The 22,331-nt window shown below is 42.9% G+C and overlaps 1 protein-coding gene across 2 annotated transcripts in view; it reads right to left on the reverse strand.

Annotated features, from left to right (window-relative positions):
• Positions 1-419: 419 nt before the first annotated feature.
• Positions 420-22,331, reverse strand: part of plod1a (procollagen-lysine, 2-oxoglutarate 5-dioxygenase 1a) — a 42,921-nt gene continuing 21,009 nt past the window's right edge. Inside the window, exons 8-20 of one of the 2 annotated variants that reach the window (XR_011927128.1) lie at positions 17,154-17,255; positions 16,295-16,420; positions 16,099-16,220; positions 15,856-15,960; positions 15,663-15,788; positions 14,501-14,642; positions 10,666-10,779; positions 10,161-10,223; positions 9,976-10,080; positions 6,486-6,632; positions 6,068-6,193; positions 725-1,126; positions 422-633 (exon numbers count right to left, since the gene is read on the reverse strand). Coding sequence is in view for 1 of the 2 variants with exons in the window: in XM_072449317.1 (XP_072305418.1) it covers positions 971-1,126; positions 6,068-6,193; positions 6,486-6,632; positions 9,976-10,080; positions 10,161-10,223; positions 10,666-10,779; positions 14,501-14,642; positions 15,663-15,788; positions 15,856-15,960; positions 16,099-16,220; positions 16,295-16,420; positions 17,154-17,255 (1,434 nt within the window). In the remaining variant the exon portion in view is untranslated. Of the gene's footprint in view, positions 1,127-6,067; positions 6,194-6,485; positions 6,633-9,975; positions 10,081-10,160; positions 10,224-10,665; positions 10,780-14,500; positions 14,643-15,662; positions 15,789-15,855; positions 15,961-16,098; positions 16,221-16,294; positions 16,421-17,153; positions 17,256-22,331 lie in introns of both variants that reach the window. The other variant, XM_072449317.1, reaches the window with a different exon arrangement.

The raw sequence follows: 22,331 nt of genomic DNA on the forward strand, positions 1-22,331 counted from the left end.
CCTCCACACCTTTATTGGTATAACATCAAAATTCAAGAATCAAGTAAGAGTAAAGCGACTTCAAAATAATACTAGAAGTAGAAGTACAAAGTAGTGGGCCAAGAAATGACTCCGGTAAAAGTTTTTAAAATGTATTTGGGGAAACTATTACTCAATTAAAAGTAACAGTTTGGATCTAACTGATTTGGTAGGAGTCAAAGTCAAAAAGTTACTTGAAGTACAATTTTTGGAAAAAAGTGAATCGAGAAATCGTAGCCGAGTACTCCTCACCCCTGTAAATCTATTTGCATGGCATCAAAGAAACTTGATAAGTAATTTGAAAAGTATGAAATAAAGAGACAGTATATTAAAAATTATACATTTATGGAAGTTGAAAAGAAATTTACTAAAGTTGAATCCTAAAAATCCACAAGTGTCATCATTGACATTGTTAAGATATGTTTAGCATCACAGGATTTTGGACTGGAGTTAATGTTTTGTTGTCATTTAAAAATACATTTCAGCAATGAATAAAATCCATATAAAACATACAGCTTTATCGAGAAGTGTGAGCAAACAAGAAGAGTGTACACTAGAGAAAGCAGGACATGAAGACACCTGTGTGGGAGCCCATAAGGATTATCTGGTTATTGTCTGTAGATTATTGTCTTCAGCTTTGCTTTTGGTTTGTTTGTCTGTACACTGGAGATAATGGGGCTGTCAATCATTTTGCGAAAATACAAACATTCAGTAAATTGTTTGAGGGTCACATCCCCTCACAGAGTAGACAGCAGGTTAGATGCACAAATAAACCCACTTCTGCTGTGACAAACATTACATAAGACATTTCTGTGTGCATCTTTGGGAAGTCTCCCATCAGAAGTACAGTAACAGCACCGCAGTGATGACCACAGCTTCTTGCATAATAAATAGCATTCCTCCAAGGGACAGGTCAGTTTGTTTGCTCCAGTCAGTGGGAGTGCGCCAATGCTTAGGGGTCCACAAAGGAGACTGCGATGTAGCGGACCCCTGCGGTGGTGGGCAGGCCCTCGTGGTAGTGGGTGAGCCGCCCCGGGTGCAGGAGAGTCCAGCCTTTACGTGGGGACGTGATGGCACAGTCGTAACGGATGAACCTGCAGCCACCGCCCTGGTTCAAATACACAAGTCAGTTAGCATTAGAGGCTTGTCCAATCAGAAACATGATACAAACAAATTATACAAAGAAATACATTTACATTAGGCTATAAAATATAGAACCGTTATAACATATGTTTAGATCAATATTGAAATTTAATCAATAATTAACTAAATACTAAATGATGATCTACTTAAGTTTTTTAATCTTTTTTACCGTACCGTTATTTAAACAGGATTTTAACAAATGTATTGAGATTAAGAATCTCTTTAGCAAGAGCGTCTTCCAATCATTAGATAATTTATTGAAAAAAAGTAATTCTCATGGACAAATCTTCTTCACATGATGCCCCTGCAGCATCGCATTACTGTCTGTCATGATGAAAGGCTGTGCTGGGGCTGCTGAGCCGAGGCACCCAGAGGAATGTCTGCTTATAGTTCAGTCTCGACCCAATACGTCCAAGAAAAGAGCTAGAAGCTGAAATCAAGTGCTTTATTTGAACTTTAATCAAGTTATGTTGATATTCCATAAAAAAAACAAGGGTAATGCTCACAGCTGGAAGACAGAGAATTCTCAGTTTGGGTCCCAGATAGATGGGACCCCCAATGTATTTGCTTCAAATTAAGTTCAAGATGAGTTTTGTATCCCAGACACTTCACACGCTATATCAGAATTAATATTCCATACTCCCAAACTACTCCCTGACACATATAATTTGCATTAATTTGTCCATACACAATTCTATAAGAAAGTGAAAATAATTCAACTTCACTTTAATGGATTTCCTTTAAACTTTGTACAGTTGATGTTGAGATGCTAAATATAATCAGCACTGCTTCCCCCTCCTGAGGCGCCGGACAGTTTGCCAGAATTTCTTTGGGGCTGACCCATAGTCCCCCTCCATGGCCTCCCCAAACTCCTCCCAGCCCCGGGTTTTTGCCTCTGGCACGTCTGGCCCGCCGATACCTGTCTACGGCCTCAGGAGACCTACAAGCCAGTCAGTCTGTAGCCTGACGGCATCTCTTACTTCCGGTGTCCACCACCAGGGTCGGGGTTGCTCCCACAACAGGCACCAGAGACCTTGGTACTACAGCTCTGAGCAGCCGCATCGATAATGGAAAACATGGTCCACTCGGACTCAATGTCCCCAGCCTCCCCCGGGATCTGGGAGAAGCTCTCCTGGAGGTGTGAGATGAAGACCCTGCTGACAGAGGGCTCCGCAAAACATTCCCAACAGACCCTCACAATGTGCTGCCTCCTCCGCCACCGGATCTAACTCACCACCAGGTGGTGATCGGTCGACATCTCTGCCCCTCTCTTCACCCGAGTGTCCAATACACGTGGCTGGAGGTCAGATGACACGACAACAAAGTCAATCATTGACCTCCGGCCTGTGTCCTGGTGCCATGTGCACTGATGGACACCCTTGTGCTTGAACATGGTGTTCGTTATGGACAATTCGTGGCTAGCACAGAAGTCCAATAACTGAACACCGCTCGGGTTCAGATCGGGGAAGCCGTTCTTCCCGATCACCCCTCCCCAGGTGTCACTGTCATTGCCCACGTGGGCGTTGAAGTCCCCCAGTAGAACAACGGAGTCCCCGGTCGGTGCACTGTCCAGTACCCCTCCCAAGGACTCCAAGAAGGCCTGGTACTCTGCACTGCTGCTTGGCCCATAGGCCGACACCCAGTGAGAGACCTGTCCCCCACCCGAAGGTGTAGGGACGCGACCCTCTCATTCACCTCTTGTTCACTGAGGTGAACTCCAACACATGGCTGCTAAGCAAGCCCACACCAGCCTGCCGCCTCTCCCTGCAGGCAACACCAGAGAAGTGGAGCGTCCAACTGTGCGTGGAGGTGAGGCCGATTATATCTAGTCAGAACCGTTTAACCTCCCGCACAAGCTCAGGCTCTTTCCCCCCCAGCGAGGTGACATTTCATGCCCTGTATTTTACAATCTGGTAGAAAACTTATATACTTTTTGTTATCCAGACTTTAAATCTCAGATCTGTGCCGTTAGGTGCAAATATTTGATCATAAGCCAACCAGTTTAAGATTTTTAACATATTTGTTTAAAATATACAATTTGATTCATTTTTCCATGTTGTAAGCACAGATTTTACCCAAGGATTCTCAACTCTCTCCAAATGACTCAAGCGTCATCTGCAAGAAAAGTCTGTACAGGAACCCCCGGCACAACATTAATCTCAATATTTTTCCACTGAGCTTCATCTTCTGGGTCACACCGGTACTGCAACGCTCTGATTTGAGCTGAAATAAAGTCACTTTTCAGACAAGGTGAACCCCAGCTTCCTTTTTGTTTCAATAATTATAGAGTTTTGAACCGGATATGAGTTTTTTTTGTCCTGCCATACAAATCTTGATTGATTCGTCTATTCGTTGGGGATGGGAATTGGGAGAGTCTGAAATAGGGCAAAACAATTATTTCTATATTTTCAGCCATTTGACTTAGACTTAAGTATGGGATGAGAGTCACATTTTCAAGATCTTTTTAACAGTAGTTAAAAGACGGGTAAAATGTTTCTCCAAAATTGTTGATAGATCTTTATGGAGGACTAGAACTAAATAGATAGGTCTTTCTAAAGGTCAAAGAAGGGGTCACCAGAATGAGATAGTTTCAGTTTTTTTTTTACATTGAATTAGTAAGAAAATGCATTACAATGGGCATGGAAATTTCTGGTTTGGTCAAATATAGAGAACATCATCTGTGTAACAGGCAACCTTATGTTCTATCCCATCAATTGTAACACCATGGCTTGTTTTTGATTGCCTGATATATTAGGGCCAACAGTTCCAAGTACAAAGCAAACAGGAGGGGGGACCAAGCACAGCCCTGTCTCACCCTCTTTCCAAAATCAATGCCGTGCTAGGTAACCGTTAATTCTTGATGTTGGACCATCGTCAAGAGCCCCAATATCTTTTGTAATTGAGTCGTCTAATTTTTTTAAGAACTTTAAATGAATAAGGCCAGCTAAAAGGATCAAAAGCTTTCTCCATGTCTAAGCTAATTATTACAGCTTTGTTTTGTTGTGCTCTCAATGACCCCATGTCACACTACATTTCACGTAACATTTCTTGGCTGTGTGGCGGCCCATCGGGAGCCATGCCGGTCATGTTAGCCAGGTGCGTACCTATAGAGCTCATTCACCGATGTCACAAAACCACGTGATCGCCCCTTTGTCCGCCACCACAGCGCGAGTGAGTGACAATATCAACTCAACTACAAATAGTAACTTAACAGATATGAAATGACTATTACGTAGTTTGTGGTGATCGTATGGTTCCCAGCTCAAACGTTTTATTGCAGCTGTCCATCTCTTCTTTCCGGGTTTTTCTGTATCCGATAGAACTTCAGATCAACAAAGGGTCTACTCCTAAATAAAACTGATGTTAATTCTACAGCTTTAATACTCCGAAGCTCCAGCGCATGCCCGGGGTTCAGTCTCCTGCACGGGGCTGAACAGCTGTCAGCTCCTTCCGCGCGAGTGACAATTTCAATTCAACTACAAATAGTAACTTAACAGATATGAAATGACTATTACGTAGTTTGTGGTGATCGTATGGTTCCCAGCTCAAACGTTTTATTGCAGCTGTCCATCTCTTCTTTCCGGGTTTTTCTGTATCCGATAGAACTTCAGATCAACAAAGGGTCTACTCCTAAATAAAACTGATGTTAATTCTACAGCTTTAATACTCCGGAGCTCCAGCGCATGCCCGGGGTTCAGGCTCCTGCACGGGGCTGAACAGCTGTCAGCTCCTTCCGCGCGAGTGACAATTTCAATTCAACTACAAATAGTAACTTAACAGATATAAAGTGACGACTACATAGTCTGATCTTTTGGTTCCCAGTTTGAACGTTTTATCGCAGCTGTCCATCGCGCTCTTCTTTCCGGGTTTCTCTGTATCCAATAGAACTTCTCTCCGTTTATCTTCCCGGTTGCTGCACCAACTGCCACACATACCTGCACCATTTTGATTATAGTAAAGCGTGCAATATCATTAATGAGGTTTTGGGCCTCTTCGAACCGTGTTTTGTTGTAAATCGAAGCAAACAGACGGCAGTATTGAATTGGCTTGTAGTGGTAAACACGATCAGCAGACCGACAATATGGCGAAACAAGCCTGGGGGCGCTCGTGTAACGTCCCTGGTACCTATGTTCCCCTTTTCTACGAACGGGGGAACTATACGTATACTAGCATAGGTTACTGGTGCAGGTTCCACATCCCCAATAATTGTGCATAAATGTGTAGTTTTACAGCATAAAATTTAGCAGCATATAACCCTAACCCAGGTCTCATTAGCTGGTGAGACGGTTTGTCTTTCACTGAGGTTACAATCCATCAGCTTTACACACTTACTCCATAACTGCATTTAATGAGATCCGAATGGATCTTCCTTTGGTCATGGTTTTCTTTTCACTAATGTGGATCCTAAAAGTGGTTTTGGAGGTGTTTTGGACATAGGACCGCAAAGAACTGTTCCTTCCACAATCTATAAGAGATTTGGCAGAAATCATACTCTCAAAAATGTATTTTTGTGTCTTCTATACATATACAATGTAAGTTATACAGTCCCCCCTCTAGATATTTAGGTTGTTTTTAAAATGTACAATTTATACAGTATTGAGAATATCGTCTAAACAATATTGGGGGGAAAAACCTGCAGACAGAACAGTTTAGATAAAAAGGTACTTACAGTGTAATTGTCCCAACAAGGGTATAAAGTGCAATTTCTACTCTTTGGTGTTCAACTTTACAGCTCATTCACTTTTTGCGCCATACTTCAATTTCGACTAAGACCTTTCCAGGCACATTTTAGCATGATGGATTGCAAAAATATTACGTAGTCCAGTTCAGGATAATCAATTTACTTCATAAGAAATGCTTGTCCGTTGCTATATATCTAAACTGTTTGATCTGAGTGGTGACTTACCTGGAAGTCGATGCCCACGTGGTTGAGTGCGATGTTGATGGTGAAGGTGGAGGCGTCGTGGTGCGGCCGCAGCGAGGGCTGCTCGTCAGGCTTGTATCGGACCACAAAAGCCAGGTCAAACTGGGCCTGCAAAACACATTATATATATATATATATATATATATATATATATATATATATAATTAATATTTGTGTATATATATATATATATATATATATATATATATACCAGTAGTGGTAGTCTTTCAGACTACTGAAAGACTACCAGTGGAATGAAGCACCAGGCAACATAGCGATCACCCGAGTACTCAGACCTCTCCACCACGTTAAGGTGGCGGTTCAGGCTTCAATCAGTCAATAAAATCCTAATTCCATCGCACGCCACTATCTGACCTGCGAGGTATCATTATTGCCTTACCCTGGTGTAGTATCCTGGGTACATCTTCTCTGTGACAGGGGCCACGTACTCCAACAAGAACTTCTGCCACTCCCTCTGGAAGTTGATCTGGTTCATGTGGATGTCAATGGTGGGAACGTTCTCGTAGCCGCCCTGGATCCGAGTGTCCTGAGAGGAAAGGCACGACACAGTGAGGGGCTTGCCAGGGCCCAGTCAGAGTACATAAGCGTTAAGGATGCAAAATATGCAGATAAGGATGCAGATATTATCAGCATCAAGATGATGTATGCATAATTATGATAAATAATATCAGCATCAAAAGCGAGTGATACAACATCTATACAAATTTCTTCTATGAGGTAATATTGAAATTGTTGACTATAATTGTTGATTATGATATCAAGGATATCATTTTCACCAAATACGTGTTATTGAAATACAATTTAATATTTTAAATGAATAATCTATGCATGTTTAAATAGATGTATTGCTGTAAACTGATGACCATGAGATTTCAGTATATATCAAGTCTATATAAAGTGTTTTCTGTTGCTTCGATGGTGAAGAGCAAGCTAGTTCCCTCAGCCTGTTAACTATTCATTTCCTCAATAACCAGACTAAGAAAGAGCTTTTAAAGGAGCAAAAGGTGATGAGTTTAACTGTCTACAATCCCAAAGTCTGTAGCAGTAATAAATGTGTAAAAATAGCTTATAATGGCTCAGTGGTTTATCTGGTTATACAGTTGTTTTTGTGCTTTTCTTCTTCTAAATGTCAGGTGCAAACTAAATATAAAGCAAAGAAAAATATTAATTTATAATTTATATTTATAAATTTTTGATAGATATAAGATAAGATAAGATAATCCTTTATTGTCCAACATGGGAAAATTTCATTGGTGCAACGCACGAAGATACCGAGGTAGATACAGAAGAACAGATCACTTATGGGAAGTCTGAAAAACACTTTCAGTAGAAGATCTCCTATAAATAAAAACTCCCATAGACAAATAAATAAATAAACACATAAATACCATTGCATGTGATCACGACAGTAATTGCACATGAATATGTGTCACGACGGCACATAGATTGCACATGAATTTTACAGTAATTGCACATATGACGGAATTGCACATCAGTATTAGGTTAGGTCAGTATTGAGAGTGTTCAGGACTAACAGTGCTTGTTATAAAGTCTGACAGCAGCAGGAAGGAAAGACCTGTGAAACCTTTCCTTCACACAGCGAGGGTGGATCAGTCTCTCACTGAAGCTGCTCTCCAGAGCGAGTGTCCTGCAGGGGGTGAGACTCATGGTCAAGCATAGATGTGAATCTAGCCAGGACCCTTCTGTCCCCCACCTCCTGCACCGAGTCCAGAGGACGGAGCTGGACTTCTTGATGACTTTGTCCAGCCTCTTCCTCTCCCTCTCTGTGATGCTGCTGCTCCAGCAGGCCACACCGTACAGGAGGGCTGATGCCACCACAGAGTCGTAGAAGGTCTTCAGGAGTGGCCCTGTCACTCCAAAAGACCTGAGTCTCCTCAGGAGGTAGAGCCGACTCTGGCTCTTCCTGTACAGTGCGTCTGTGTTATGAGTCCAGTCCAGTTTGTGGTTCAGACGAACACCCAGGTACTTGTATGAGTCACTCTCTCAATGTCCCGTCCCTGGATGTTCACTGGTGAGGGGGCAGTGGGGTGGCGTCTGCGGAAATCCACCACCATCTCCTTGGTCTTCCCCGCGTTGATGAGGAGGTGGTTCCGCTGACACCATATTTAGTTTTTTTTTTTACAAGTTCCGCAATCCTTTGCAGCAGCCATCCCTCCCCTGAAATTCAGCGCGCTGTCAAAAATGAGTTTGACACCCCTGGTTTACAGCAATTACATATTTGCATACCCTTACCAACATACAGGTGCACAAACAAGTTCATATGATATACACATATACATATCCATCTGAATGTCCACCATGTATCCATGATTCGAGTCAATGAGAAAAATACTGATAACCACCCCATTGTTCATCACTTTCCTTTGTGTGGCTGCAATCATTTAACAAAGTTACATTTGACAATGATCTTAATGTTATATAATTTGCTAGAAAAAAGGCTCTTGTGTTCAGTTGTTAAGTTTTATCTTATAACCTATAGTTCCAGAACTATGACTGTCGAGTCCAGTCCCAAACGCAGTACGCAGATGCCACAGCAGCAACAGTGCAGGGGCAGTCATCAGCATGCCATCAGCCCCGTGACTTGTTCAATTAGCTCAATAATTATTATAATGAGCCATTTGTAATTTGTTATTTGTGTTTCAATATCAATGGTGGTGGGATCAGATTATCACCACTGTGACTGTCACTGCTCTGCCTGCAGACCTAAGGAGATTAAGAGACAGCTTTTGTTTTTGCTTTCAATATAGCAGCAATGGGCCCTGTTCAATGATTTCTCCTTCTTATAAATGTCCTAAATTTATCTCAATGATATAATAACCCATTGCACCAGCATCAAATGGCATCATGACGTCGGCTAAACCTCCCTCACACCACCAGCCGCTACAACAGCACCTACGGCCCACGTCCAAGACCAGTGAGTGACCGTGCCATCACCTGCCATCACCTGCCACCGTCACCATGTCTTTCCACTTACACAATATTCAGTGTTTCCTATTTTCAAACTAACATTTGTCCTAATTCCACGATATAGACTACCGTAGATGTACAGAATATTTTTGCAGTCCTTTATTTATACCTAAGCATATCCATTCCTGCATACATTGTTACTCACCTTTTTTACATTTATAGTACCAGTATACTATTTTTACTATATACATTCATCATTCATACAGAAATACACACCCTTGTACATACGCAGGCACATACGTGGATGCAAATATATATGCACCTGTCTACCTGTACACACATATTCAAACATTCACAATCACAGTTATAAACACCTACACTCGTGTATTCACATATTTACACATATACAGAATCTTGACATTTCACCATTTAGTTTTTTAATTGTTTCAACTTTATTTATTTATCCTCCTTCACCCTATACTGTTTATATACTTTGATTGAAATTGTTGGAAAGTTGAGCATTGCTTTTAAAAGGTTGGATTGCAAAATCCAACCTTTAAATAAATAAAATATTGGGGTGATCAAGGGAACCTTCTTTGTTAATGGTTCTTATTGCGCTTTATTATTATTATATTATTGCATCATATACAGCAGCTTTCCACCTTCAAGGCACTCAAAGCGCAAGGAACCACACACCCATTCACACACACATTTACACATCAGTGTACACAGACACAGAGGGTGAGGCGGGTTAAGTGTCTTGCCCAAGGACACAATGGCAGTATTCACCAGAGGGAGCTGCAATTCATACCGCCAACATGTCACTCAGTGGAACATGTTTGTACAGGTCTAAACAACTAGAACCTTTTAGAAAAACTAACACATTGTATTTTTATTTACAAAGGACAGTCCAGAATCCTGTGCTTGTCTGAAGGACGTACCATGGAGCCTCCTCCGGACCACTTCCCGAAGTTTTCCATTTCTTCGACAATGTGGTCACAGGCGGTCTCTGAGAAGATGGGGAACCAGTAGACATCTGGACAAGGCTGTGGGTTCACAGGGACAGTGTGATTAGGTGTTGTGCTCACCGGTCAAGCCTGTGGAGCCTGTGAGTGGAGCTACTTACAGTCTCCATCTGGTCCTTCAGCACGCGGCTGTAGTTGGGGTGGATGTAGCGCTCTTCCCAGTCCTACAGCACACACAAACAGTATAGTCTTCACTTAAACGAACAAAATGTATATGATGGTTTAAGATCAATTAATTAATTAATTCATTAAGATAATTATATTTCGTTTTGTTTTTTTTTCAAAAAATGTTATCACATTTTATCACAGTTTTGCCATTTTTTAAGTTTATATGTTTACATCCTGATAATAAATCATGACATCACACTAGGAAATTCCATAACTCTTACCCAGCAACCAAACTGAAAAATTACTCTGCTCTACTTCTGACATTTCAACCGCTTATATTCATACTGTGGAATATTATAGCCAAGGAACAGCATTTCCATAGAAACGAGCTAATCTAAATCACCAGTGCCAGGCTTAAGTCATGTTGTAAATGATTTGAACGTTCTCTCCTAAACATAGTTACTGTAATAAAAGGTGAGTGATGAGAGTGGCTCTGACCAGCGGGTTTTGGAAGATCTGCCACAGGTCATTGTGCAGGTGGCTGGTCTGGTAGTTCTCGGGGGAGAGGATGCGTCCAAACGTCTGCTGGTTGGTCACGTACATGAAGACGTCCTGCAGAAGACAGCACAGGTTTGTTTAGCTCTACATCTACAATACAGAAGAGCTCAATGGGAAAAGGCTTGATACTCGATAATGATAGAAAAAAGTATTTTATGACTACAGAATGTCAAAAATAAAATAATAGAAGGTTTTTAATATTTCAATATGGCTAGTTTTGATATAGATCAGGGGTGCACACACATTTCCGGCTCACAAGCTACTTTTATATTTGTCAAAGCCCGTAGATCTACCTATAGATCTAATTTAGTATTATTTTTATTGTCAGTATCAAACAGGTTTTTATTTTTGTTTAACCATAATTGGCTATAGAAACACAATGTAGGGTTTCATTAATAGCCTAATATTGTTTATCATATACAAATGTGCAATATAAAAAGCAGAGAGAAAATCTACTATTTAACTAGACCATTTAATACAGCTGAGTATTTTTAAAATAAAATATACTGACCACAACTACACTAAATGATAGAAGGTCGAGCTTAACCAGAACTTCCTCTCTCCTCCTTCCTCTGCGTTACACAGCTCGCACTTCGGCGCATTCCAGCGCTTTCCGGCGCGCTTTCCGGCGCGCTTCGGTGCGATTGACCCTCACTGCCTCTGCGATCGTGATCGACATACCTAAAACTACTCTTGAATGTCCAACCAAGTATTTGGTTCAAATGAGTAACTAGTTTCAATACTCATTTTAGAGTAAATTAAAGGGGTACAAGTACACCTCTAATTCCCCTGCCTACATCACCCCTCCCTCACAAACTGCACAGACCGCACGGTTCTAGAATGGGGTAAGGTTCCCTTTGGCTTTTATGTTCAGTGTGATGTGGAGAATAAGTGTGCAACATTTTAACTGTTAATGACAAAGTACATGTTTTAATCCCATTCAAAATGTATGTAAACCAAAACGCATGTAAGTCTATGGCAGTGGTTGTCAGGTTGCCACGGTAACATGCTTGCAGCTAGAAGTATGCTGTCATTGGCTTTTTTGTTTAGAATGGCAAGAAATTAGAATAAGTTTGTTATCTTGAATTCAGGAGCAGGACCACACCCCTTTCACGCCCCTTCCTGCGGCTACACTATTTAGGCATCCAGGAGCAGGCCCTTCCTGCGGCTACACTATTTAGACATCCAGGTCACACACATCAGCATTCTTCTAATTATTATTCTAATTCATCTCCTAGATGGGGGTATCGAGGCCCGGGGGCCAACAGCTCTCATCGCCAGAAGCCCAAAAACTGCATTAATTTCTGCAGACTCGTGTTTCTCGTATGTCAATAAACACTTTGCATCTTAGCTGGGGTTGTGGTCTTTGCTAGTGAAGGATGTCTGTGCAAAATTTAATTTGTTTACATCAAAGTACATTTTTTCATCCCATTCAAAAGTCAATGACAATATTTGTATCTGTCATATCATTGCATTCAGCTCATGATTTCGCACAAAACCTATATTGGTGCCAGGAAATAGGACATCTCATACCAGAGATATGCAAGTTTTAACACTTCAACAAAAAATACTTTTTGTTAATGAGCTTGCCACGCCCACATTTGGAATTGTATCAAGAATCAAAAGAATTATCTCTGTGGGGTTTAGAGAGGAGTCATAATATAATTTTTTACTTCTGACATTAGGTATGTTTGTACCAATTTTCATAACCTACGATGAAAAAGGTGGTTAAGGCACAGCACACGGATGCCAGGCTCCAAGTGCAGCTGCCCAGACTGAGTTTGAATCCTGACACCGACAATTTACTGCATGTCCTCCCTTCTCTCTTATCCCCCACGTCACGCCTACCTTTCCTGTCTAATAAAGCCTTCGGGCCAAAAAAGAAAAACAAAAGAAAAGGGCTGTCATTGCCGTAATGGATTTTGAAATTTAGCAAATCATTTTGCGACATTAATTTTTTTAGACACCAAAAAAAAAAAATCAACAAATCTGAGGTTCAGTCAGTTCGAATCTGCATGGGTCTTATACTTTGAATGGAGAGGTCTACAGCCAGTCCTCCTCAGTAAAAGGTTTGGAGCAGAGTTCAGAAATGTGAAATTTTTTGGTGTGAAATGCCAAGTCGATATTCAATTCAATTCAATTATTTTTGTAACGCCCAAAATCACAACAACTGTTGCATCTGAGGGAGACAGTGAAAAACAGATTAAACAATGTCCGTGGGGGCAGCATCCTCTGTCCTTAGACCCTCCTTCTCGGCCAGGAAAAACTACACAAAAACCTCCTTGGGAAAAAGTATAACCCTGGAGGAGTTCCAGAGAGAAGGGGGGATCTGACTCTCACAGACAGACGCGAGGGAGACTGGAGCTGGAGCCACTCAGGAGGGGAACCAGCTCTTCAGGAGGAGAACCAGCTCTTCAGGAGGAGAACCAGTTCTTCAGGAGGAGAACCAGTTCTTCAGGAGGAGAACCAGTTCTTCAGGAGGAGAACCAGATCTTCAGGAGGAGAACCAGATCTTAAGGAGGAGAACCAGTTCTTCAGGAGGAGAACCAGTTCGTCAGGAGGAGAACCAGATCTTCCAGGCAGTATTGCATATGTTCAAGAAATTAAAATTGAAAGTTGTAATTTACTTATTTAAATGAATCAAAAATGGAGATCAATATGTGGAAAAATATTTGTGATATTGCCCAGCCCTACAGGCAGTATTGTGCCTGAACGCATTCATTGAACGAAAGTTCATGAAAGCAATCATAATTTTGGTGAATGTGAACTGAACATACTGTATTACTGCTGACGAACGAAACTGTGAACGTGTTCATTCTGGTGTCTGTGTTCATTCTTTTTCATTTCGTTCAATAATGTGTCAGATTTCTAGAGACTTCCAGGCAAAAAACACACCGTTAATGTTGCCCAAAAAGAATCTATGCCTGGCAAGTGTGAGAGCTCCGAAGTTGTAGAGGCTGATAGCGCAATTGCAGACAGATAGAGATTTCAAGTGTCGCACCACCCTGTGCATGCACATCAAAACAAAAAGCAGCATGGACGTGACAGCAACAGAGCAGCAAGGAGTCACCCTACGACCAGTTACGTGAGTTTTATGATAAGGTTGGTGAGGATGGGAACAATCTAACATTTCTGTGCAAACTTTGCCCAGCAAGTTTTCTCTCATGTTTTTGAGAATATACTGTGGGGTTGAAAGCTGCAACTGCTGCTAGTGTGGGCTGAATGGACAGCAGCAAATGGGGGAAGTCTGTCCCTTCAATGTGAAAGTAAATCCTGGATAAAGGATTCAAAATTGGATGAAGATGAAATCTGACACATAGTTTCAGCATTGAACTAATAAAATAATTGCTGCCTGTGGTTGTATATGGGCAGTGGAAATAATTTAGAAAAAATATAGCATAATATTGAAAAAAAGAACTGAACTAGTTCATTTTAAAATGTGTGAACTATGAACTGAACTAGTTCATGTAGAAAGTGAACTTTCCCAACACTGCCTACGGGCTACTTAGTTTGGTGGGATTGGAATAACATCCATGGTAAATATTAATCAAACAGCCTAGTAGCAGACTGTGAAGAAAGGTTGAAAAATAATATTTTTTCAGAGTTCTGAAAAAAAATCTGACATATTTTAAATAGAAATATATAAGGATTTAAATTGCCCTTTAAACTGTAATGTCTAGAAGCTCAATACATACAACACACATTGTTACTTAACTTCTACATTAAATTTTCAGAAACATGTCCTTGCTTAGTCCTGCAGATGGCGGTGCAGTACCTTGGTGCGGAGCTGCTGACAGAAGGCCATGTCTGGGTCCAAACCTGGGGTGGTGTACAGAGACAGGTCCTGGAGCTCGGAGCGCAGAAGGCTGCCTCGCACCAAGTACACGTTGGACACGTAGGGCACGTTCCACACTCCTCTGCAAATGGGACAGGAAAAGCTTTAATTTATGGTCGGTCTCTTTGTGATCTACAAAGTACAAAGTACAGTTGGATTCATATGGGCTTTAACTAACACCTGAGCAGAACATGAAGACTACTGTGGAGACATACACCAGTGATTATAATGAATGAGCAGTGGGGAAAGGTGATTTGGAAGTCAAAATTGGAGCCTTAGATTGAAAAACAAAAATATTTTTTTTGCGGACCTCCATTAAGGACATAATGACAATATCTCCCTAAACTGGCTTAAGCCGTACCAGCCCACTATTGTGCACGGGATGTCCAAAGTGTCTGACCCTGTTTGGTACCTGTATGTGTCACCAGTTTTCTGCATTGATTCATACAGAATTATTCGGTTTGAGTCCAATCTCAACACTTGTTATTGTTTGTCACTATGCAAATTTCCTGTAATTTTGTCCTTTTGGCAATTAAGTTGAGAAAAAATAACTTAATTTAGTACTTTGACCTGATGTCATCGGCTTGTCTCCACTGACTTAGATACAGTTTATCTCCAAATTGTGGAACATTCCAGGCTGGGGCTACACAATCCAGGACACTGATAAATATTGCAATTAGATTTACTACATATGTCATAAAAAAACTCCAGGAGCATTAACATTTAAAAGACAAAGATATGAACTGATAAACTAATACTACAATAACATTGATTTCCGAACATCTTTTGTAGAAGTCTAAACTCAAGGTCTAGTTACAGTTGTATAATAGATGTTTCTATTCATGGATTTCAGGCAAATGATTCCTTTCTGATTTGTAATGTTGAGTGAAATGTTACCATAGCTCATTTATAATTAATATTTCAATATTGAACATTGATTCATCCAATATTAATATGTCCATATAAAATTTTAAAAGGTAAATAAAAGGTTAGCTTTTTTAGTGTCTGTTTCACAATAATAGACCCAATAAAGGCTAAAAAATAGTTAATTAACAACTTAAACTTGTTTGAGAATGCCTATAGCTGAAGGTTGTGAACTCACTGCCTGCGTCCTTGCACTATGTCCACGTAGTCCTCGGAGCGAGCGTAGTAGCCCTCCACACTCAGAGCTCCCCAGAAGTTGCTCCAGAGCCGGCCCACTCTGGTGATCATGGGGGCCACCACAGGGCTGCAGAGGACACTCAGGGTTAGCATGACTTTTAGCATTTGTCTACACAGTCCTCAAAGCCACTTACAGATTCTGCTCGATGAGGATCTTCAGAGTGTCTTCATTCTTCAGCACCACTTCAATGTCCAGGTTGAAGAAATAGTCGCAGGCACTATCGCTCCGGCACATGTCGCTGGAATCACACAGAAGGTCAAAACTAATAGAAAGATTGAGTCACTGTGCCCAATGTGTCCCTTGTGGATCAATAAAGTTTGTTTCATAAGTTATGCTGGTATAATGTGACTTCTGGCATACTGTCAGCTGGACTCACATGGCCTGGTCTCGGGAGGCAGCAATGTCCATCTCCTCATCTGGCCCAACAGAACTGACTTTCTGATAAAGAGCTCCATGATCCTTTAAGAAGACGCTGATGTGCCTTTCATGGTGAGGCTCCTTCACGACGGGGACGCAGCAGAGACGGTGAGTGAAACTAGACAAAACACTATGAACTGCTCTAGATGAATTACCTTGTTGTAAATGAAGAGTTGTAGTCGGTCCTTCGGATACTGCAGCTTCACCAAACGCTCAAAGAACACACTCACAAAGGGAGTGGGCTGCTGGATGAAGACCCCTATGAGGACAAGAGGAGGCTCCTGGAGGAAACATCAGGATTAGAGTGAGGACTGAGAGGAGGAGACGAGAAAGAGGACAAGAGGACAGATCATGAGGAGGAGACGAGGAAGAGGACAGACCAGGAGGAAGAGACAAGAAAGAGGATAAGAGAACAGATCAGGAGGAGGAGGGGACGAGGAAGAGGACAAGAGGACAGATTCGGAGGAAGAGGACAAGAGGACAGATCAGGAGGAGGAAGAGATAAGGAAGAGGACAGTTCAGGATGAGGAGACGAGGAAGAGGACAAGAGGACAGATCGGGAGGGAGGAGACAAGGGAGAGGTCAAGAGGACAGATCAGGAGGAGGAGGAGATGAGGAAGAGGACAGATTAGGAGGAGAAGGAGATGAAGAAGAGGACAGATAAGGAGGAAGAAGGGACAAAGAAGATGAGTAGGAGGCAGATCAGAAGGAGGAGGAGACAAATAAGAGGACAGATCAGGAGGAAGAGGAGACGAAGAAGAAGACAGATCAGAAGAAGGAGAACGAGACGAGGACAGATCAGGAGGAGGAGGAGACGAAGAGAAGGACAGATCAGGAGGAAGAGGAGACGAGGAAGAAGACAGATCAGAAGAAGGAGGAGGAGACGAGAAAGAGGACAGATCAAGAGAAGCAGGAGAGGGGAAAAACACAATGCGGAGAGGAGGAAGGGAGAAGGTGAGGAAGAGGAAGGGCTGATGAAGCAGAGGGGACAGGAGGGGACAGGAGGAGACAGACCTTGAGTGAGGACAGAGGCAGCAGGTCTTGTCCACACACTGTGCAGCCCGTCTCAAACGTCCACGTGTTTGGGATGTAGTTCCCCAGGTAGTTAATCTGAAGCTGAGGGAAAACACACGTATTTGTGTTTGTTTGTTTGTTTGTTTGTTTGTTTCGAAAGACAAAGTCCAACAGTTGAGGAAAGAGACGCTCACCCAAACATGTCAAGGCAAAAACAACCTACACGCTAAAGTATAGGAACAAATGTGTTATCAAGGGTCTAAGTTTGTTCATTTTGTTTTTAATATTATTTGGACATTTCTGCCTAGTAACTACCCTGCGACCATTCAACCAATTAGTGTTCTCTCCTCACAACTTTTAACCAATCATAATCCACCATCCACAAATTCATTATATTGTCGGCTTTCCATTATTTTTACCGTAGAATTTGTATTTCATCCAATTGGCATACGTGATCATTTCAGTTTAATCATCATTTAAATTCTCAAGAATGTTCTCAAAATGTGTCTTAAACTGTGTTAAATGATTGTTTAGAACCTAGCTTTAATTGATCACGTTGTTTCAGCCTCAACATCACATGCTTTGTTTGTGCCGCTGATGCGTTCACGAGCTAAACACAGCGGTGCGTGTAGTCATGACTGTAGTCATGTCCAGTGCCATTATACCACTGCATCACGTTGTTACACTGTAAATAGCCACATTCATTCCTACTTCATTTGGATATTTGTGTTGTGAATATTTATATTATTATCATTATTGTTTATGTATAACTGTTTCCGTGTAGAAGTTATTCACTTTGTTTTATTAATTTCATGTTTATAGACACCATAGACATCATCCTGAAACATCCATCCTCTTCCTCAATAATGTCCTCTTTAACGTCCCACATCACAGAGTGGTCGAGTCTAAGTTTAGTCTCCTTCCCAACACCTCCTTTACAAATATCATTGATGGTCAGGTCAGTTTATTTATAAATGACCCCCTGTGCCCATTTTTTATAGAGTCACTATTTATTGCATACTTGGGTGACATTTATGTGAAACAAAAAAGTGATTTTAGTGTTTTCCTTCTTGCTGGGTCGGAATATATTGAATGCTGTGATGTTAATTATTAAGGTAAACAAACTGTCATTTTAATGTATGTGTATTAAATACATGTAAGGTTAAGTATACTTTATAAATCCCTTGTGAGGCATTATTCAGTATATATTCATCTTCTGAGGCTAGGGGATTAGGGGGCTAGAGCCACCTGTCAGGAGCAGTGTGCTGCTGCTGCTGCTGCTGCTGCTGCTGCTGCTGCTGCTGCTGCACAGAGCTTGGTTTTGACCTGGTCTGGACCATAGCTGGAGGGTTGGGTTAATGGGAAAAACCAGGGCCGCTGCTAGCCATTTGGGGGCCCTAAGCAGAAATTCTCAGTGGTACCCCCATGCCCCCCAGCCCACATTGAACTTGTAAAAAATATGTAGGGGTTTCATTAATGATATCGCACTCTTTACTATTATCACAATGGTGAAGGTTGATGTGGCAGCTGATGCAGCAACCGGGACAATAAACGGAGAGAAGTTCTATCCGATACCGAAAAACCAGGAAATAAGAGCGCGATGGACATAAGACTTTTATATATATATATATATATATATATATATATATATATATATATATATATATATATATATATATATATATATATATATCTATAGACATATCTGTTCTGCGCACGCTGTAAAATAAACACCAGATTTATTTTGGCTCAAAGTAATGTTGATCTGAAGTTCTATCGTTTCTCACTCAGTCGCGCGGCAGGAGTAGCGCAGCGCGGAGCAGACAGCTGTGGGGCTACGTCACGGGTGGGCGGGGCACACACACGCTCTGAGACTACGTCACGGGTTGGGCGGGGGAGCCAGATCGCTCTTCGCAAGGGTGGGGGCGAATATCAAACCAAGCCGTCTGCATTTCCGGGTTGGTGAGGGAGTCCAAGGTCTGGGTGATATTTCTTAACTATTATGTTAAGGGTGTTGCACAACCCTTATTATTATCAATTATACACTTAGGATAGACTATGAAACGTGAAAAAAAGCATGTTATGGCACCTTTAATGAGTTTAATGTTGGACCATGGCTTTGGTTTATTAACTTTACAAAATCCAAAAGCGGAGGCGATGGGCTCCGGGGCCCGTCTGGGACCCGCATACACTTCAGAGCTGAGCAGAGTTTAGTCAATATCATTATTTGCTCCAAGAGCTGCGTTTTAAGGATTTTTTTTTTTATCTTGCGGGGTTTTGTTTTGGGTCTTTTTCGTGCGTAGCACGTCATCTCTGATTGGCTGCTGCGGCGCATCTGTCGCAGAAAGCTGAACAAAGCTGTACATGTCGCGCCAGCCGCATTGGGCGGCTTCGGGCGCCTCATACGTGCGCCCAAAGCGTCGAGAGCGTACGAAAAGGCACCAATCGCGCCGCAAAAACGAAGAAATCGCGCCGCGAGAAACGCAGGACGTGCTCGACACGCGTTTACATAGACTTTGAATGTAAACTGGACGCTTCGGCCGCCGCGGTCTATACGGGCCTTTAGAGTGACTATTTCTGAAGTGAATATAGTGTTCTCGCTGAGGGGTTTTAGCATGGCGGGCCGCTATGCTTTGGCTCGTCACCGCCTGCGCAAAAGATACCACCAGGTTGAAAAACAATCCGCCAGGTTGAACTTTTTTTTTCTTTTTTTTTTTTATTCAAGTCACATACAACGCTATTATATAGTTAAGAAAGCGACACTCAATAACGTAGACGACTTCCATTCTGGTCCCAATTGTGGGACCTATTTTCTCACACACAGACACACACAAACGGTTTGTATTCTGATTATGATTAGAAACTCATTACTCAGTTTATTATGAGGGACCCCACAGTCCCAGTTCGCCCCTGCTTCCGCCCCTGCCTCGCCCCTGCTTCGCCCCTGCTCCGCCCCTGCTCCAGTGTCACCTGAAGCCCTTCTCCTGCTCTTCTGCTGAACAGATTGAGGCTCTAGAAAACACTACAAGCTGAAAACGATTGATGCTTTCTGCTGCACTTATGAAAACATGATTTAGACGATTGTAAGATGTTGAACCACTATGCCTTTGCGCACGCTGCATTCTTTTGTTTTAGTTTTAGATTTTTTGATATATAAAAAAGATAACAAACAGAATAAGAATCTCCTTCTTGGCACTGTTCCAGTGATTGTTATTTATAGAAATTGGTTAGGACCAGGCTACGGTCCAAGTGGTACCACTTGTCGCTTGTGCAAATAAATGTTTCTAAAACAAAAGAAATGCACATTCATTTCCAGAAGGCCACTCTGGCTCAGACCACAGTATTAATAGAAGGGAAAATTGTAAAAATGGACAACAAGTTGACCTCTGAATCACAGGTCAACGCAGTGTGCAGTAAAGCAGGGTCAATAATGTTGATCACGTTTTCATGAAAATGTTTTACAGTTGTTTTGTAGAATTGGGCTTTCCTTTCTTTGTTGGTTCAATTTGCTGAACCTGAAAAATAATCTCCGTCTACATAGCAGAAAACGTGTGGTAAAATCATTGGGATCCTGGACCTGTTTAAGACAAGGTCGGTGTCCAAAGCCAGGAAGGTTCTGGCATATCGTGTTCACCAATTGCCTCCCGCAGGCACTTCAGCGTGCCCAGGTGTAGGATCCCCTTCTCAACAACTCTTCAGAGCTGGTCACTTTGCCTTTACCTGTACTAACTTAATGTGTAACTGTACCCAGTTCTTATTTGAACTATTCCCTGTTAAATACTGTGAAAGTTTGTATGTGAATGTTTTTAAACTGCAGCACTAGAACTGACCCTCAGGGATCAAATAAAGAAATATATCTCTGTTGTATAAACGCACACTTTCCAATTCTCTCCTTGAACCGACACCTTAACGTGGTGGAGGGGTTTGAGTGCCCGAATGATCCCGGGAGCTATGTTGTCCGGGGCTTCATGCCCCTGGTAGGGTCTCCCAAGGCAAACAGGTCCTAGGTGACGGGTCAGACAAAGATCGGTTCAGAAGCCTCTTATGACGACGACACGAACAAGGCCGTTTACGTCGCCCGGATCGGCGTCACCGGGGCCCCATCCTGGAGCCAGGCCTGGGATGGGTGCTCCATGGCGAGCGCCTGGTGGCCGGGTCTTACCCCACGGGGCCCGGCCGGGCACAGCCCGAAAGAGCGACGTGGGGCCGCCCTCCCGTGGGCCCACCACCCGCAGGAGGATCCATAAGGGGCCGGTGCAGAGAGATCTGGGCGGCAGTCGACGGCAGGGGCCTCGGCGACCAGATCTCCAGACACAGAGACTAACTCTGGGGACATGGAATGTCACCTCGCTGGGGGGGAAAGAGCCTGAGCTTGTGCGGGAGGTTGAGCGATACCGACTAGATATAGTCGGCCTCACCTCCACGCACAGTTTGGGCTCTGGAACCCATCTCCTCGAGAGGGGCTGGACGCTCCACTTCTCTGGTGTTGCCCGCGGGGAGAGGCGGCGGGCTGGTGTGGGCTTGCTGATAGCCCCTCAGCTCAGCCGCCACGTGTTGGAGTTTACCCCGGTGAACGAGAGGGTCGCGTCCCTCCGCCTTCGGGTGGGGGACAGGTCTCTCACTGTTGTGGCGGCCTACGGGCCGAACAGCAGTGCAGAGTACCCGGCCTTCTTGGAGTCCTTGGGAGGGGTACTGGACAGTGCACCGACCGGGGACTCCGTTGTTCTACTGGGGGACTTCAACGCCCACGTGGGCAATGACAGTGACACCTGGAGAGGGGTGATCGGGAAGAACGGCTTCCCCGATCTGAACCCGAGTGGTGTTCAGTTATTGGACTTCTGTGCTAGCCACGGATTGTCCATAACGAACACCATGTTCAAGCACAAGGGTGTCCATCAGTGCACATGGCACCAGGACACCCTAGGCCGGAGGTCAATGATCGACTTTGTTGTCGTGTCATCAGACCTCCGGCCGCGTGTTTTGGACACTCGGGTGAAGAGAGGGGCAGAGTTGTCAACCGATCACCACCTGGTGGTGAGTTGGATCCGCTGGCGGAGGAGGAAGCCGGACAGACTTGGCAGACCCAAGCGCATTGTGAGGGTCTGTTGGGAACGTCTTGTGGAGCCCTCTGTCAGTAGGGTATTCAACTCGCACCTCCGGGAGAGCTTCTCCCATGTC

This window comes from Eucyclogobius newberryi, unplaced genomic scaffold (genome assembly GCF_026437365.1).
Source record: "Eucyclogobius newberryi isolate DKJ021-1_F unplaced genomic scaffold, fEucNew1.0.hap1 SCAF_17, whole genome shotgun sequence".
Classification (NCBI taxonomy): Eukaryota; Metazoa; Chordata; class Actinopteri; order Gobiiformes; family Gobiidae; genus Eucyclogobius; species Eucyclogobius newberryi.